The 16,564-nt window shown below is 38.3% G+C and overlaps 1 protein-coding gene across 1 annotated transcript; it reads right to left on the bottom strand.

Moving 5' to 3' along the window:
* Nucleotides 1-194: 194 nt before the first annotated feature.
* LOC137014909 (von Willebrand factor A domain-containing protein 5A-like) lies at nucleotides 195-16,239 on the bottom strand. The gene is made up of 21 exons (XM_067379464.1): nucleotides 16,015-16,239; nucleotides 15,519-15,721; nucleotides 15,215-15,437; nucleotides 14,933-15,099; nucleotides 14,744-14,858; nucleotides 14,524-14,672; nucleotides 13,347-13,435; nucleotides 12,058-12,202; nucleotides 11,860-11,939; nucleotides 11,667-11,781; nucleotides 11,422-11,580; nucleotides 11,234-11,337; nucleotides 10,902-11,143; nucleotides 7,880-7,918; nucleotides 7,071-7,109; nucleotides 3,990-4,028; nucleotides 1,506-1,524; nucleotides 1,315-1,379; nucleotides 1,010-1,149; nucleotides 801-924; nucleotides 195-714 (listed from the first exon to the last, which is right to left on the bottom strand). Exons 1-21 carry the CDS (start codon nucleotides 16,052-16,054, stop codon nucleotides 635-637), a joined length of 2,376 nt encoding a protein of 791 aa, XP_067235565.1. The 5' UTR covers nucleotides 16,055-16,239; the 3' UTR covers nucleotides 195-634.
* Nucleotides 16,240-16,564: the final 325 nt, after the last annotated feature.

The raw sequence follows: 16,564 nt of genomic DNA, 5'->3' as shown, positions 1-16,564 counted from the left end.
ACTTTTGAAAGTTATAGTAGTACAGAAGCTAGATGTGAAAACGAAGGTAAGTAAAAGCATGAAACAGATAAAGTGTTTTAATAGAATTGATTCACAAGGAAGTGCCTTTTGACTTTGTACCTCATTGTGATGAAACCATGAATGAGGAGAACAAGATATCAAATAACACAATGTTGTATTCCTTTAAATCTGTTTATATAGTAAAACCTTTATTAGATGGAAAGGCAAACATGAAGTATTTCTCTTCTCTTTTATTACATGAAAAAGAGTGACAGAAAGTACTTAAATATTTTTGTACTTTAATAGTAGTCTTTGCATAAGTTCAACATTCATGTTTGTGTTTGAAAATAATCATTTTCAGCACATAAACATGATTCTGTTGCTGTGTGAAAGTATCCTCAGTGATCGAGGACTCGTTCAACAGTGTTAGTAAATCACTGATGCACAAAAATCTGAGAGAAACAAGAAAAGGTAAATGAATAATCTGATTCAAACAAATGAAACATGATCTAGCCAGTGAATTTAAGATTTTACACAATATGGTGTTGATTTAAGCTAAGAAAGAAGAAAATTAATGAAACACAAACATAAACAGCAACAGTTCTTCTGACGGCATGTGGAAACACTGACGTCTTCAGATTCCCAGAGTCTGTTTGGTCACATGACATCCAAGCAGGGCATTCCCCACACACACACACTGAGACAGATCACCCACTGAAACACACACACACTCAAATCATCAGTGTGTGTCACAGAACTGAAGATATCTGAATGAATGTGTTCTGGAATGGAGATCCCACCTTTCTGAGAGCCGATCCATGACGCTGCCTTCATGGCCACAAACTGCCACTCGACCTGCTGCTCTATTTTACAGCCGTATAACCAGATCAGAGCCAGGAGAGTGGCCCATACTGACCCATCCACCTGTGTACAAACCATCATCCACTGCATTTGTTACTGGACACTGGACACAATCATCGCTGTCTTATTATTTCATCACATCTCTCACCTGTGCTGGTTTCTGATTGGTCAGCTCATCCTCCGTCTTCCCAAACACATCAGCCAGTGTGGCGTCCAGCTCCCAGCAGCCTGACGCCTTCTGGAGAGAAACCAGCTGGAGAAACGGGTCCTTTGGGGGATCAGGAGCGGCTGAACACACACACACACACACACACACACACACACACACACTGTATGTAAAACCTAACTGGAATTCACTTTATTGTGGCTTTTAAATCACACTATTGTAGGACCAACAGTTTATTGCAATTTATAATTATCTGTGTGTGTGTGAGTGTGAGTGTGTGCTTGTACCCCTTTTTTTCCCTACAGATTCTGTTTGACAAGACAGCGCAGCTTCAGTCTTAGAAATAACATCTCTGCAAATTAAAACAATCATTAACCATAAGATGGCTTTTGCAAAGTCTTGGAAATTAAACTTTCATAGAGTACAGACACACACACATCACAAAAACATGACAATCAATGTGAATTCAATGTCTTACCTTTCTTCATCCGAATAAACTGTTTAATCGCAAATGGACAGGACAGAAAATAAGAGAATTCAAGTGTTTATCACAAAACCGAATGAATACACTTCCAAAGCACAAATAAACTATGAGTTCAATGACTGTATGTTTCTCTCAATTTTTTCATAACACATAACAGTAACAGAGTGAAAATGTTCAAAGGCATAAAGCATAAAGGCCCCGGTATACTTCAAATGAAATCAAAGAACGAACTGATGTGACGTCATTTCGAACAAAATCAGGCCAAAACGAAGTTCGTTTTGAGTTCTTTTTGGGAAGTTCGAAACGGCTTGCCAAAGCGAATTTTCAGGAAAAGTTCGCTCCAGCTGCAAAACACCTTCATACTACCATTGGTCAGTGACGATAACGTAATCGGGGGTGTGCGGTGAGCAGGGTTGGGCAAAAATACATCAAAATGTATTTTAAAATGAAATACCAAATACCTTAATTTTAAGTGTATCAAAATAAACTACAATAAACAGCACCCACACCATGTATCAAAATAAACTACTGTATTTTTGTATTTTAAAAATACTACAAAATACTTTTACAAGAGAGCATGAAATTTCTTCGCAAACCTTCCATCAATTGGCCTATTTTATCGATCCCTTCACCATTACACTGACTCAGTTGATTAAGTACACAATGTTTGATAGCACCAGCTTTTTCAATCAATAAATCTAACATATGCAACCAGTTAAAGGCACAATATGCACAGTAGGATTTTTGGATTAAAATATGACTTGTGTACTTGCATTATCCCAAATGTTTCCAAGAATGTTTAAATCCAGAGAAATAAGCAATTTCAACCAGGACACGGGCTGTGTTCATGTGTTGCCTATCAATGATTACATACCCTCAATTTCCGGTTTTATTTTGTAGAAACCATGGAAACACCAAAGACGCATTATATTCCTCATATGACTAATAGAACATATTATAAGTTTTATTCGACAGATAAGGAACTGTTTGGATTCATTCATCGACTGAAAACTAATCATGTTATATAGCTGCTTGTTTAAATCTGGTTTTCTTGATTTATCGCAAGTACCATGTTTTACCATGACTAACATCGATCTAGCTTACTGCAGTGTGCAACAAGTGTCTCATAGCAGCTGCCAAGCAAATGCAGAGTAGCACTATAACAACTTTCAACACAAAAATGTATCTAATATGATAAACAGCGCCGCATTACCCCACATAAGCTAGACCGAAAAAAGTGGAAACGGTGACTGTGGCATAATAAAAGTTCCGCTGCTCTCGAGACATGTCGCTTTTGTCTCTCATTAGAGACATGTCGCATTTCGTCTCATTCAGCTCCAACATCACCCTGCTCTGCTTCATACTACTGTAACGTTAATAATCTCATCCATGACCATGATTTCTGCCCAAGTCCCGTCCCGATTCTTTTCCACTGGCTGTAGACGTGAAAACAACACATCCCATGATTCCACAAAATCAAGGATATGCAACTAAATAGCGACCTCTAGTGGTGAAAATTTACATAATGTGGCTTTAACAGATCAAATCCATGTGATCTCCCAGATGAAGGTTAGTTTTAAAGTAACCAACAGTTTAGTGTTTAACAGTTTGTGAATGACTTGTATCCTAATTTAGTTACTTGGTGTTTGGTAACAAAGGGCCTACTTTGCATCAGCAACACTGACTCAATGACAAACAAGTCAATCATAAGAAGACAACTGATGGCACCTGTATTTATAGCAACTAGTTTCTAACTAATTAATCATTTGATTGTTAATCATAGACATAGGGGGCTGCTGCTTGGTATAATAGTTTTCAAGAACATTATGTAAATTGGTCAACTATTTAGCCTAGGCTACTAAAACAAACACTAAAACATCTGTTCTGAACTCAAGAAGTCTAGGCAAACTACTGAGTAAGCACCAATCAGAGGCCGCATTTTTATGATGTCATCATGCAGACTTCTTAAAAAGTATTTTACAGTATTTTTGACTTGACTGGAGTGCTACTAGTTATGATCAGATACTTTCTATAATAAATGCTTGCTGTTTTCTCATTTTTGTTGTGTTTACTTTGTTACTGAGAAGAAAGTGCATGGCACATATTTACATATTCATCTAACCGTCGCTCTCAGCAGTGTGGGTGGCGTCAGATGTTCGTTTACAGTATATTGCTGGTCACGCATTTCGAACTTCGTTTTACCCCTAAACGAAAAACGAAAAAGAACTTAGTTTGAAGTATACCGGGGCCTTAAGAGTCTTCATCTTTTCCCTTTCCCAGAATCTGAACATCTGAGGATGCAGTGGATTAATTTTTAATTTTGAAGGTAATGTGCCTCCATATACCTAAACCAGACTGCTTTGTGAATGAATGTCAATACAAAGGAATAATACAAAACACAGGATTTGCTAAAAAGTTGTTACTCAAGGATGGCTCAGTACCAATTGTTCGTAAACTATTAGACTGAGGTGCATTTACCTGGCAGTGACCTAGGGATCGGTGCTACACATCGTCTGGCTACAGACAGAGAAACCAAATGTCAGAACAGATTCAGATCTGAAACAGTAAGAACAGACACATCCAAAAGAACTAACAAACAAGAAAAGCTTTGGATTTGGGAAGAAGTTGTATGCTGTCTGCTATTTTCTCCGCTCCAGTAGCTGTATAGTAAACAATGTCTCCTCAGCAATCCTGGTGTTTTGTTTTTGTATGTATGAATGAACATAATTTCATCGTCTGAGCTGCTGAGGAATCAGTGAATTCGTTTTATTTGTAATTTTTATTTGTAATGCGCCTCCATATACTCATATTCGTTTATGTCTGCGCCAATCATTTAACACCAGACTGCTTTGTGAACGAATGTCAATGCAAAGGGATAATTCAAAACATGTTTTGCTAAAAAAATTGTTACTCAAGGATGGATCAGTAACAACTGTTCATGATCCAGCTTACAGTCTCCAGAGTGATACTGGATACAGCAGTAATGAAGGGGAAAACACGCACTTTATTACAGTTCATCGGAGTTGATTTACTGATATAAAGTTTACCAGTTTATTAAGCACCCCTGAAAAGACATCAGGTCTGTATATATTTGTTTACTGTTAAATGTAACAATGTTTCTGTGCACTTTGCTGTGTATGTTGATGATAATGCAAGAGAGAGAATGTTTATGGATAATATTTTAAAGGGTTAGTTCACCCAAAAATGAAAATAATGTAATTTATTACTCACCCTCATGTCGTTCCACACCCGTAAGCCCATCATTCATTTTCAGAACACAAATTAAGGTATTTTTGATGAAATACAATGGCTCAGTGAGGCCTCCATAGACAGCAAGTTAATTTACACTTTCAGATGCCCAGAAAGCTTCTAAAGACGTATTTAAAACAGTTCATGTGACTACAGTGGTTCAACCTTAATGTTATGAAGTGATGATTTTGTGTGGCAAAAAAACAAATTTTCAACAATATCTAGTGATGGGCGATTTCAAAAAACTGCTTTGAATTTTTTGTTTGGAATCCATGGTTGGATGCGCCAAAGTCACGTGATTTCAACAGTTTGGTAGTTTGACATGCGATCCGAATCACTGATTCGAAACAAAAGATTCGAAGCAGTGTTTTGAAATCCGCCATCACTAGATAATGTTGAAAAGGCGTTATTTTGTTTTCTTGGTGCACAAAAAGTATTCTTGTCGCTTTATAACATTAAGGTTGAACCATAGTAGTCACATGAACTGTTTTAAATATGTCTTTAGTAGCTTTCTGGGCATTGAAAGTGTAAATTAACTTGCTCACTGAGCCATCGGATTTTAAAATATCTTAATTCATGTTCCGAAGATGAACGAAGGACTATTAGACTGAGACGGCCTCTTAGGCCGGGAGCAGCAGCTAAAACGGTGCGTTTTTGCTCACACTAGGGTGACCACCTGTCCCGCTTTGCGTTGTACCGCACAGCATTTTGACTCCTTGTCCCGCACGTCGCATATTGAGAAAATGTCCTGCATTTTCATCAGTCTGTTGGTTTTTAATTATAATATTAAGAAAACGTGCATGCGTTCTTCTGCCTTTTTAAGAAAGCATTTTATTTATTCTTTTTGCTGCAGTTTTTCACCTAAAAGCACTTCAACAGAAGTATCATCCCGCCTACACAAATACAACAGCCGTTTTTTTACATCATATCCAGTGGTTGAAAAGAAAGGAGTAAACACGGTCAGCCTGCTGGAGAAATTGTGTAGTGATCATGTTCTCCAACAGAGGGGGCTATGCAGCTTGGTTGCGCGCGCCGCTACTTCATGAGGAACGTAATAATGGATGGACCAGAGCAAAGCTACATTATCGTCAAATATCAAAATAAACATCGTTATCGGTTAAGGTAGTAACTTACTAAATATTCATGTTAAATTAAAGTAATACTGTTTGTAGGCTATGTTTTATAACGGGGCCTCAACAGGGTGCAATTTCTACACACACGTGGTGAAGGTACACTCAGATATGAATAAATAAAAAATTAAATTAAATAATACAAGTACTTTGTGCTTAAAATGAGTCTAAAAGGCAAAATAATGGATAAAAATAGTTAAAAGTTAAAACTGTTGTAATTTCTGTATACAGTAGCTAAAAACAGCTTGCGAAAATTAACATATTAAATTCAATAATGTTATAAAATATTTGTTAAATGCTTTTTTATATTTATCTTCTTATATTTATGTTGTTTTATTTTTGTAATGTAACGTGCTTTTGTAAAGTCATACTAATGTTATAACAGGCATATTGTTTTGAACTGCTTTTACAGCAGTTAATATTAATCGTGTAAAAGTTTTTTTTTAATTTTTTTTTTTTGGTGAATTATATTAAAAGAGTAAAAATCCTAATAATAAAACTAAATCATAATTATTAATGTAATAATAGCCTATAAGGAACCCACAACAATTAAAAACAAAAACATTCAAAAATGTATTGTCCATTTTTAAATAGATAATAACAAATGAGATTTTGGTGATATTTTGACCACTCAAATAGGAAATTTCCCCAGTTTCCGTTTCAGAAATCTGGTCACCTAATTCAAAAATAGTTATCTGCATGATGCCTGCTGCCTTTAGGGTCAGTGATGTTTAATTTAAATTATATGTAAAATAAAGACATGTTATGTTACATTGTGATGTAATGGTGTTTTCTGGAAGGGACTAAAGAACAAAGTAGTTAGATAGACATTATATAACAGCTTCAGGTTGTGTTTTAGTGTTGGTAACATGTCCCACATTGTCCCACACAAACTTAGTAATCGTCCCACATTTGGTTTGTTTGATGGTGGTCACCCTAGCTCACACCCAAAAAGTAGCCATATTAACATGCTTTAAAAAAATGATCTGTGTATTTTGAGCTAAAACTTCACATACACACTCTGGAGACATCTGAGACTTATTTTAAATCTTGTAAAAAGGGGCATAATAGGTACCCTTTAAGTAGCACAGTTAGTTAGTTAATTTCTTAAAAACAACAATTTCTTCAAACAATTCACAATTCACTATTTCACAAAACTATTAGACTGAGGTGCATTTACCTGGCAGTGACCCAGGGATCGGTGGTGCACATTGTCTTGCTACAAACAGAGAAACCAAATGTCAGAACAGATTCAGATCTGGACAAACAGCCAAGAACAGACACATCCAAAAGAACTAACAAACAATTCAAACAATTCAAGTGCTGCATTACAAGACATGTTGCTGACAGGCTCTGCTTTGAATTAACTGTATGTTTTGTTTGAAGAACATTGAAGAAGAATAATGTCATATCATCAACTAGTCAGTAACTACACTGTAGTTAAATGTATGAGCATAAGAGTCTTCATCTTTTTCCTTTCCCAGAATGTGAACCACTGAGGACGCAGTGGATTAATTTTATTTTTTAAGGTAATGCACCTCCATATACCTACATTTGTTTATGTCTGCGCAAATCATTTTAAAACAGACTGCTTTGTGAACGAATGTCAATACAAAACACAGGATTTGCTAAAAAGTTGTTACTCAAGGATGGATCAGTACCAACTGTTCGAAACTATTAGACTGAGGTGCATTTACCTGGCTGTGGCATAGGGATCGATGCTGCTGCACATTGTTTGACTACCTGGCCTAAGCTCCACCCTCTTAGGCCAGGAGCAGCAGCTCATTTGCATTTAAAGGGACAAGGGTAATTTGAGCTGAAATTTTACAGACACAATCTGGGGACACCAGAGACTTATTTTAAATCTTGTGTCCTTTTAGTAGCACAGTTAGTTTTCACAGTTAAATTTTTTTTTTTCTTTCGAAACAATAATTTCAAACATTTCACACTTCTCTGTTTCACAAAACTATTAGACTGAGGTGCATTTACCTGGCAGTGACCCACGGATCGGTGCTACACATCGTCTGGCTACAGACAGAAAAAACATATTCAGACATGGACAAACAGCCGAGAACAGACACACCCAAAAGAACAAAAAAACAAGAAAAGCTTTGGAATACGGACGGACTGATATGGACATTTTTGGTTTAAACTGATTTTTAGTATAAACCTCGGTACACAAATAAACCTCATCAGGCCTAACAACTTTCATACTCTTAAGTTATACGCCGGCTCAACAGGAAGTCAGTTATTATGGGTTGTTTGGAAAACGCATGCTCTGGAATTTGATATACTCCTCCTAGACGATTAATCCGATCGCCACCAAACTCGGTGAGCGGATTTTTGATATCTCGAACGGTTTGGCCGTGGCGAGGCAACGAATTTATGGCAAGAAAAGGGAAACAGGAAATGTGTTATAACGTCAGCATACATTGATTGATCTTTATGAAACTTCAGCTGTGTGTTCGTTATAGGATACTGATCACATGGATGTGACTATTGTGAGTCAAAATTATAGCGCCACCAATTCTCAGCAGGAAGTGTGTCACTTTCAAAATGCTTTGAGATCACCCTCTTTTTTTTACCCGTTTTGTTTCAAACTTCATCAGAATAATGTTAAAACATGGCAGATGTAGACCTGTGAAAAGAATCATGATATCTCAAACACTGTTGCCATGGCAATGCATCAAACTTTAATTTTCGTTTTGGATGCTTTTGAGACACTTAGCATGCTTCAAATTGCATGAAACTCGATACAATCGTCAGAGATGTCAACCAGTAGACATGGATAAAACCGTAGAAACAGGTGGGGAGGAGGGCCTCTATAGCGCCATCTTTTGACAAAAGTGGGGGGTTAGTTTAAACTACAGTCACCAAACTCGGTACACATATTGATCTCATTAAGCCGGACAACTTTCTAATTTATAGTCATTAACTCCGACCAACAGGAAGTCAGATATTTTGGTTTGAATGTGGATTTTTCACACACACACACAGAGACGTAAAGCTGTTGATTTTTCTTTCATGTTTTATTTTCAGACATCATGAGAATTACATAACGTTTGGTATTGTAACATAACATGTTATAACAAGAATATCTATGGCAAGAGCTCTTTTCAGCAGATGCTTTCTTATCCTCCCGATTATTTTATTTTGTCTCTTTGCATACCGCTGTAATAGTATGAAAAAGGACAACATATGCTGCACATTTGTGGTCTGTTCTCTCTATATAATTTACAATATATCCCAATAATAATTCACTGGAATGCACGAAGAATTTCTCGTTTTTCTCTTCAAAGCCTCACATCTCTTTCCAGGTTTGTTTCACAGGTAAATACAATTTATTAAAATGGAAATCACTTTGAATTAGTATCACGCAATGCTAAAGTTCATGAACATTTTTATTAAGGCAACGTATTACATAATGCATATATCTCACTATAGTATATGTTCAACCCCGTCTGTTATTGCTGTGGAAAGAATCTAACTTTTTCATGGCCTGTTGAAAGTACCTTGTTGATGCTTTTACGCTTTTAAATGTCCTTTTAATGTTCGTTGGTTGAAGGGTGAGTACAATAATGTCATCTCATTGTACCCAGTTTAAAAATAAAACGCATTACTGCGTTCATAGAGACTATCACTAACTGTTTAAAGCTGTGGCATTACAAATTTGTGCTATGTTATATCTAGGTTCCAATGTAATGGTATATGAACTTAAAACTTTATGTACATTGTGTTTTACATTTTGAGGTAAAGATAATGACATTCAAAGGAGATCAAGGCAGGCAGCCCAGGTGTCTGTAACATTAACCTTTTGTACTTCCTGACCATTTGGCAGGACAAGCTCAAGATACAGCAGTGCTGTTGTCTCTATGATAATGTAAAGGTATGGGCAATACTGTCAGACTGATTGGATTAGCACCTATGCATTTGAATGACACAGTTATGCTGATTAGATCATGGCTGGGAGATGTAGGGAATGGGCTGATTCCTGCACTGCATTTGCATGCTTTGTTTATAATGTCTCCTCCTTTACTCCATGTATCCCTCCCCCTTGAATGTATACGAACTACCAAGTACAATGCCTTAGTTAGACTTGGATGACTACAGCGACACACACAGCACGTTTCTCAATAAAGAGTAACTTCTGCTTGAAAGATATTCCAACGTCTCCTGGTCTCTGCTTTGACGAGAAAAAAGTTTCCAACACAGCTTAACGGAAATTACTCCCGTAATTCACGCAAAACGTCATGGGGTGTTGGAATAAGGTGAATACAACATCAGCAATCACAGACATTCGCATTAAGGCTGGATTAGATTTCTCAGAGCACTGTGGAGTTTGCACAAATAACAGTATGTAATTTGCTCTAGAATTTTTATAGGGGTTGTCTGAGAAAAAACAGACATGGCAGATTAGGATGATATTCTGCACTCATTTGAAATTGACATAACATTCTATGACATGAAAGTCATCCCAATTTAAACGATCTCATGGATGTGACTGTTGTGGTTTATGATCATAGGAGCATCAGCTGCTGCAGTAAATGTGGTGTGAAACTGACATAGTCCTTTTATGTTTAACTGTTTTAAATGCCCATTGCCCGCCGTGCACAGTTGACCTGAAGCCACCGGGGTGGCGGTGCCACCGGGCTTTGGCCCGTCATCGCTTCTCGCAGCTATATTTGTTTTTGAACTGCTTTGTTCGTCAATGAACATGTGTAATTCAATCAGTCACATTAGAGCTGCTTTTATCATTTAGTCATTTTCAGCTGTTGTTACTAAATTGGACGTTAGAAGAATGTTGTGATGCTTGTCTTAGAAAACAACACAAACATTCTCACAGAACAAACACAGATTGAAAAGAACCACTGACCACATCCTCCCTAAAACAGAATTTCACATCTTAATGAGGTCAAATCATTAAGCTGTGAAGTGACAAGAAACCATTTGAAATCCTTGTGGTCAAACACAACAAAACACAGACCTGTACACACACAATCCTTGCACTAACCTTGCGTGGGCACTCTTCTCTGCAGCAGGGGTCCTTTCACAGTCTGTCTGCTGTCTTTATTAATGGCAATGAAGGCTGTATGAACACTGCTCACTCCTGCCTGAACACTGAGCTCCACTATCCTGCTCTTCATTTTATCCATTATATTGCTCCTGATGCCAAACACAACTTTATCACCTGACCTTTCCTCCTGCTCCAGAGAACGGATCAGGGTTCGAGCCGCCAGCCGGTGGACGGCCAACCTGAGCAACATGGAGGAAATTTGATGGATTAGAAGAGCAGCTGATGTCACTTTAATTCAATGTGCTTCTATGTGTGTTTGTGTGTGTTACCCTGTTTCCTCAGTTGGTTTGAGGCAGAAGTGGAGCTGGTTTGTTACTGGTTGATCTTTAAGACTGTATTTGACTGTCACTGTTCCCTCAGAGCCTCCTGAACTCTGTAAAGAGGGAAATTTGTATCATTTAAACAAATGAGAGACACTCCTATTCTCATTAAAGAAACACATGCTACATCATCTCACCTCTCCTTTAAGGTGGGCGTAAATGAGTGACCTTTGACCCTGGAAGAGCACATTGATGGGTGGAGACAGTGTGGAAACAGTAATGCCATCTGGAAGGGTCCAATCCACAGAGATATTAACCACAGCAGGCTGCAGCGCAAACCTGAGGGACTGCATCACCTGATATAGTTTGAAGAGAAAGAGAAACCATTGAGACATGTGACTAGGAAACATTTGTGCCTGTGAAATCCAGTGGAGAGCTTTACTTTGGGCTGCATGCGGTCGGTGCCTGTGATGAACTGAGCGTGACCAGATCCCTCCCTGGCCATTCCTGTGATGAGGGTGGTACTTGCACCCTCACCAATCCCGAATGAGAAACACCTGAACACACAATAAACTCTGTTAGTGTAAGTGATGAAGATATGAATGATGGGAAGATCAAACCCAGCAGACCTTTACCTGTGAGAGTGAGCATGATGTTTCACCAGATCCAGCACCTCTTTAGTGTTAAACACCTCTCCATCAGTGAAGATGAACAGCTGAAGAGAGAAAAATATCATTTAAAATCTTCAGCTAAGATCTGTCCCATGAACCTCTACTCACATCAGTGAACATATACATTGTGTCGTTCAGGTTCATGCTGAGGTGATGTTGTACCTGTCTGGGGTGGTCTGGGTAACAGGGCTGACGGTAGATGTGTTTTAGAGGCTGTAAAATCTCTGTGCCGCCCATGTCTGCTTTCATTTCCTTCACTCTCTTCAGAGTCTGATCCATTGTGTCCTGATTGTACTCGACACTCTGACTGCAAACACAAAGAAAAACATCTCCTAAACTCCTCTGACAAAATTTAAAACTGAATATTAGGGCAGGGCAGTGTAGCGACTTTGTAAGATACAGTATATCATTATTTTTAAGACAATAACATTTATATTGCTATACAGTCATTTCATGTTGCATTTCATGCAAACTTGTACTTTGAAAACCGTTTACAAGTTTGCGTTTTCAGGCCACCAAAACGCTGTTATCATTTTTAGTTGTCACCAAAACGCTTTCTGTTTTTAGTTGAAAATGTCGTGTTAACAGACCCTTAGTGGTCCAGTCTTGTCTATGCTACGGTTGTGTTTCGTTTGCCTGCCCAATTTGGATTATCTTCAGTGTATATTATTAAAGACTTTTGAACCTGATTTCTTCACAGGCAAGACTACATAGATACATTCCCTATATTTGTTTTCACAGCCTTCAATTTGCACATTATGAGACAAAGTGGTTAACAAGCTTCATTTACCCATTGTGTTTCTTATGAAAAATAATAACTCAACATTCAGCCCACTTTGTAGAAAATACCGAGCTATATATAGTATATCGCCATTCAGCCTATAAATACAGATATGTATTTTAAGGATTAGTTCACTTTCAAATGAAAATTACTGAGCTTTCCTCAACCTCAAGCCATCCTAGGTGTATATGACTCTCTTCTTTCTGATGAACATAATCTGAGAAATATTAATAAATATCTTGACGCATCCGAGCTTTATAATGCAGTGAACAAGGATCACGAGTATGAGCTGAAGAAAGTGCATCCATCATTTATAAACATACTCCACAACAGGGGGTTAATAAAGACCTTCTGAAGCAAAGCGATGCATTTGTGTTGAAAAATATCCATATGTTACAAGTTATGAAGTAAAATATCTAACTTCTGCCAGACCGCCTTCCCTATTCAGGGTGTGAAGAAAGTGTAAAACACTTGCAGTTCAAAAATCTCACATAGCGTAGTCACACACCTTCCTTATTTAACTTACAGAAAAAGTGTAACTGACAAGACGGCAGTTTACGCTTTCTTTGTAACGTGGAAGTCCAGCTCTCTAACCATTAGGCCACGAATGTTTTTAGTCTATATCACCCAGCCTGAATGAATATCTATGAATGAAGATCTAGATACTAACGGGTAGAAGAACTCAAAACGAGAGCCAAATCCATAGATGTTGAAGTAGCATCCCATGGGCAGACTCTTCAACAGTAACAGCAGAGTGTCCTATAGAGAGACATGGACAGATAATGAAACTCAACATGATCATTTTCCAATACATAAATTCAAACCCATTATAAATCCATATTCTGACCTAAACAAATTCTGTTTTGAATCTTAAAGGTGCCCTAGAACTTTTTTTTAAAAGATGTAATATAAGTCTAAGGTGTCCCCTGAATGTGTCTGAGAAGTTTCAGCTCAAAATACCCCATAGATTTTTTTTATTCATTTTTTTAACTGCCTATTTTGGGGCATATTTAGAAATGAGCCGATTCAGGGTGTGTGGCCCTTTAAATCTCGTGCTCCACGCCCCAAGAGCTCGCACTTGCCTTAAACAACATAAAAAAAGTTAAAACAGCTAATATAACCCTCAAAATGGATCTTTACAAAGCGTTCGTCATGCAGCATGTCTAATCGCGTAAGTACAGTGTTTATTTTGATGTTTACATTGATTCTGAATGAGTTTGAGGCTGTGCTCCGTGGCTAACGGCTAATGCTACACTGTTGGAGAGATTTATAAAGAATGAAGTTGTGTTTATGAATTATACAGACTGCAAGTGTTTAATAATGAAAATAGCGACAGCTCTCTTGTCTCCGTGAATACAGTAAGAAACGATGGTAACTTTAACCACATTTAACAGTACATTAGCAACATGCTAACGAAACATTTAGAAAGACAATTTACAAATATCACTAAAAATATCATGATATCATGGATCATGTCAGTTATTATTGCTCCATCTGCCATTTTTCGCTGTTGTTATTGCTTGCTTACCTAGTCTGATGATTCAGCTCTGCACAGATCCAGACGTTAATACTGGCTGCCCTTGTCTAATGCCTTTCATAATGTTGGGAACATGGGCTGGCATATGCAAATATTGGGGGCGTACATCCCGACTGTTACGTAACAGTCGGTGTTATGTTGAGATTCGCCTGTTCTTCGGAGGTCTTTTAAATAAATGAGATTTATATAAGAAGGAGGAAACAATGGAGTTTGAGACTCACTGTATGTCTTTTCCATGTACTGAACTATTGTTATTCAACTATGCCGAGGTAAATTCAATTTTTGAATCTAGGGCACCTTTAAATGTTACCTTTGCACTTTCTATCCGTGTGTTGCTCATACTGCCTGATCTGTCAATCACAAAAACAAACTCTCCTTGTGTTGCCAGTGATGACATCACTTCCTCTGGGAACTCTGGGTACAAACTTATCATGACCACTGGGTCCCTCATCAGAGAGCCTGAAATAGAGAGAGAGTCAGTGACAGCTTGATCACTCAATCCCATAATCCCAGTGAGCTGCAGGTCATACCTGATGGGGCAGTGGCCACTCCTGCCTCCACTATAGCAGAGGGCTGATGGGTATCCTGATAGAACACAAACAGCTCAACATCCTTATCAAACATGTGACCAGGACTCAGATTCACCTACACACATAAAAACACATGCATCAAACTGCTGTGCTCACACATCCAGATAAACACATGAAGACACACAGTACCGTCGCCTGAGTGTGATCAGAGTGGAGGAACACTAGAGGATCCAGAGTGCAGCTGGACTCTAGTTTGGAGATGGGCTTTGGAGAGCTCACATGGACACTGAGAGTCAGCGTGTAGGGAACAGATCCACATCCTGATGAAATCTCTGAGACTATCCCAGCAGCTGAACCTGACACACACACACACACACACACACACACACACACACACACACACACACACAGAGTGTGTTAGAATCAGCTTCTCTCCACTAATAAAGTGTGTGTCAGCAGCTGCTGTAGTACCTGCTGGTGTGTATCGGGGGTTGAGTACAGCCGGCAGACAGAAGCGCAGCGAGTGGTCGGCCTGCACAGCGAGCTCGGTGACGTAGATGATGGTGACGGCAGCGCTCTGACCCGGCGACAGACACCCGACACTCAGTCTGAACACATCAGGACTCTCTTTGCTCTCTTCCAACAGAAACGCCTGCTGACCCGAACTCACAGCGTCATCATAACGATCCCTCGCCTGTGAGACAGTTTAGTTTAAAATTGATGTGTATTATGAATACGCTAATCATCATCCTGCAGGTTTTGTATTTGGACTCACAGTTTCTCTTTCTTGGACCTCTGCCACAATCTCCTGCTCTCCGATCTTGGCACTGAAGTGGCAGACAGCAGCATCAGCAGGCAGAGGGAAGACGAACAAGGCCTCCAGGGGGCGCTCTTCCTCATTCACATACTGCAGAGTGGAGGAGACTGTGGCTACATGATCCTGAACCCGAACCTCCACTGAGATGCTCTTCAGAGGCACTGAGTCACACAAACCAACAACAACATCACAAATACAGCAGAAGACTCACATTATCATAAATCTAAAACGTCTACATACAATTCAAATTTCTGAGTTTAAGAAAAAAGGACAACGGGACGTGTGACAATTTGCCCCATATAACTTTTATGAAAACACTCTTATTGTCCGGAAGAATATTTCTGTTAAATCTACATTCATTACCGAGATAAAGCCCAGACAGACTTCCCTCTGTGAAAACACTACAGCTTTATAAAGTTATAAAACAGGTAACAGTAAACAGGTTAATTCATACCTGGCTCATTTTTCTTAGACAAAAGTCCGCACTTCAACATCTTTACGCTCTGTTAGAGGAAATGACAAGATGATCGACTTCAAAAGTGTCCTACAGCTTTTAAATCTGCCTTAAATCTTCACAGAAGTATCATTTAATGAGTAAATCAGTGTTTCTGAAAGTTTCTAACGCGACCAAATTTGAGGAAGAGAGGAGCTGATTTATGTAAGTCGTTGAAACGCCGCTGCTTCCTCAGTCAGAAGACTGTTAAACTCTGAGTTGAAAGGAAGTTGCTAAAGGAAGGTTTTTTTTTTTTTTTTTTTTTCTAAAGGAAGGTCGATTTGTTGCTAAAAGTTGCTATGACGTTGTGATATCATTGCGCGATGACGTCACCGAGTAACCATGACGCAAAACTGCATTATTGCGTAGAATATACATACATAAATATTTGAAATATGTTCATTTAGATTTTTTCATAAATATATATTTATAAACATTTTATTTTTAATATAAACAATATCTTTATGATCAGATATTTTTGTTTTTAAATAAAATATTGAATTATTGAACA

The sequence above is a fragment of the Chanodichthys erythropterus genome, chromosome 24, assembly GCF_024489055.1.
Source record: "Chanodichthys erythropterus isolate Z2021 chromosome 24, ASM2448905v1, whole genome shotgun sequence".
In the NCBI taxonomy this organism is placed as follows: domain Eukaryota; kingdom Metazoa; phylum Chordata; class Actinopteri; order Cypriniformes; family Xenocyprididae; genus Chanodichthys; species Chanodichthys erythropterus.
Note: the sequence above shows the minus strand (reverse complement) of the source record. Positions and strands in the feature narration are given on the sequence as shown.

Coding starts and splice junctions, on each gene's coding strand:
- LOC137014909 (XM_067379464.1), bottom strand. CDS start 16,054: ATGTTGAAGTGCGGACTTTTGTCTAAGAAAAATGAGCCAG. Junction 11,940..12,057: donor ACCCAGACCACCCCAGACAG/GTACAACATCAC, acceptor TTCTCTCTTCAG/CTGTTCATCTTCACTGATGG. Junction 7,110..7,879: donor GATCCGTGGGTCACTGCCAG/GTAAATGCACCT, acceptor CTCTGTTTGTAG/CAAGACAATGTGCACCACCG.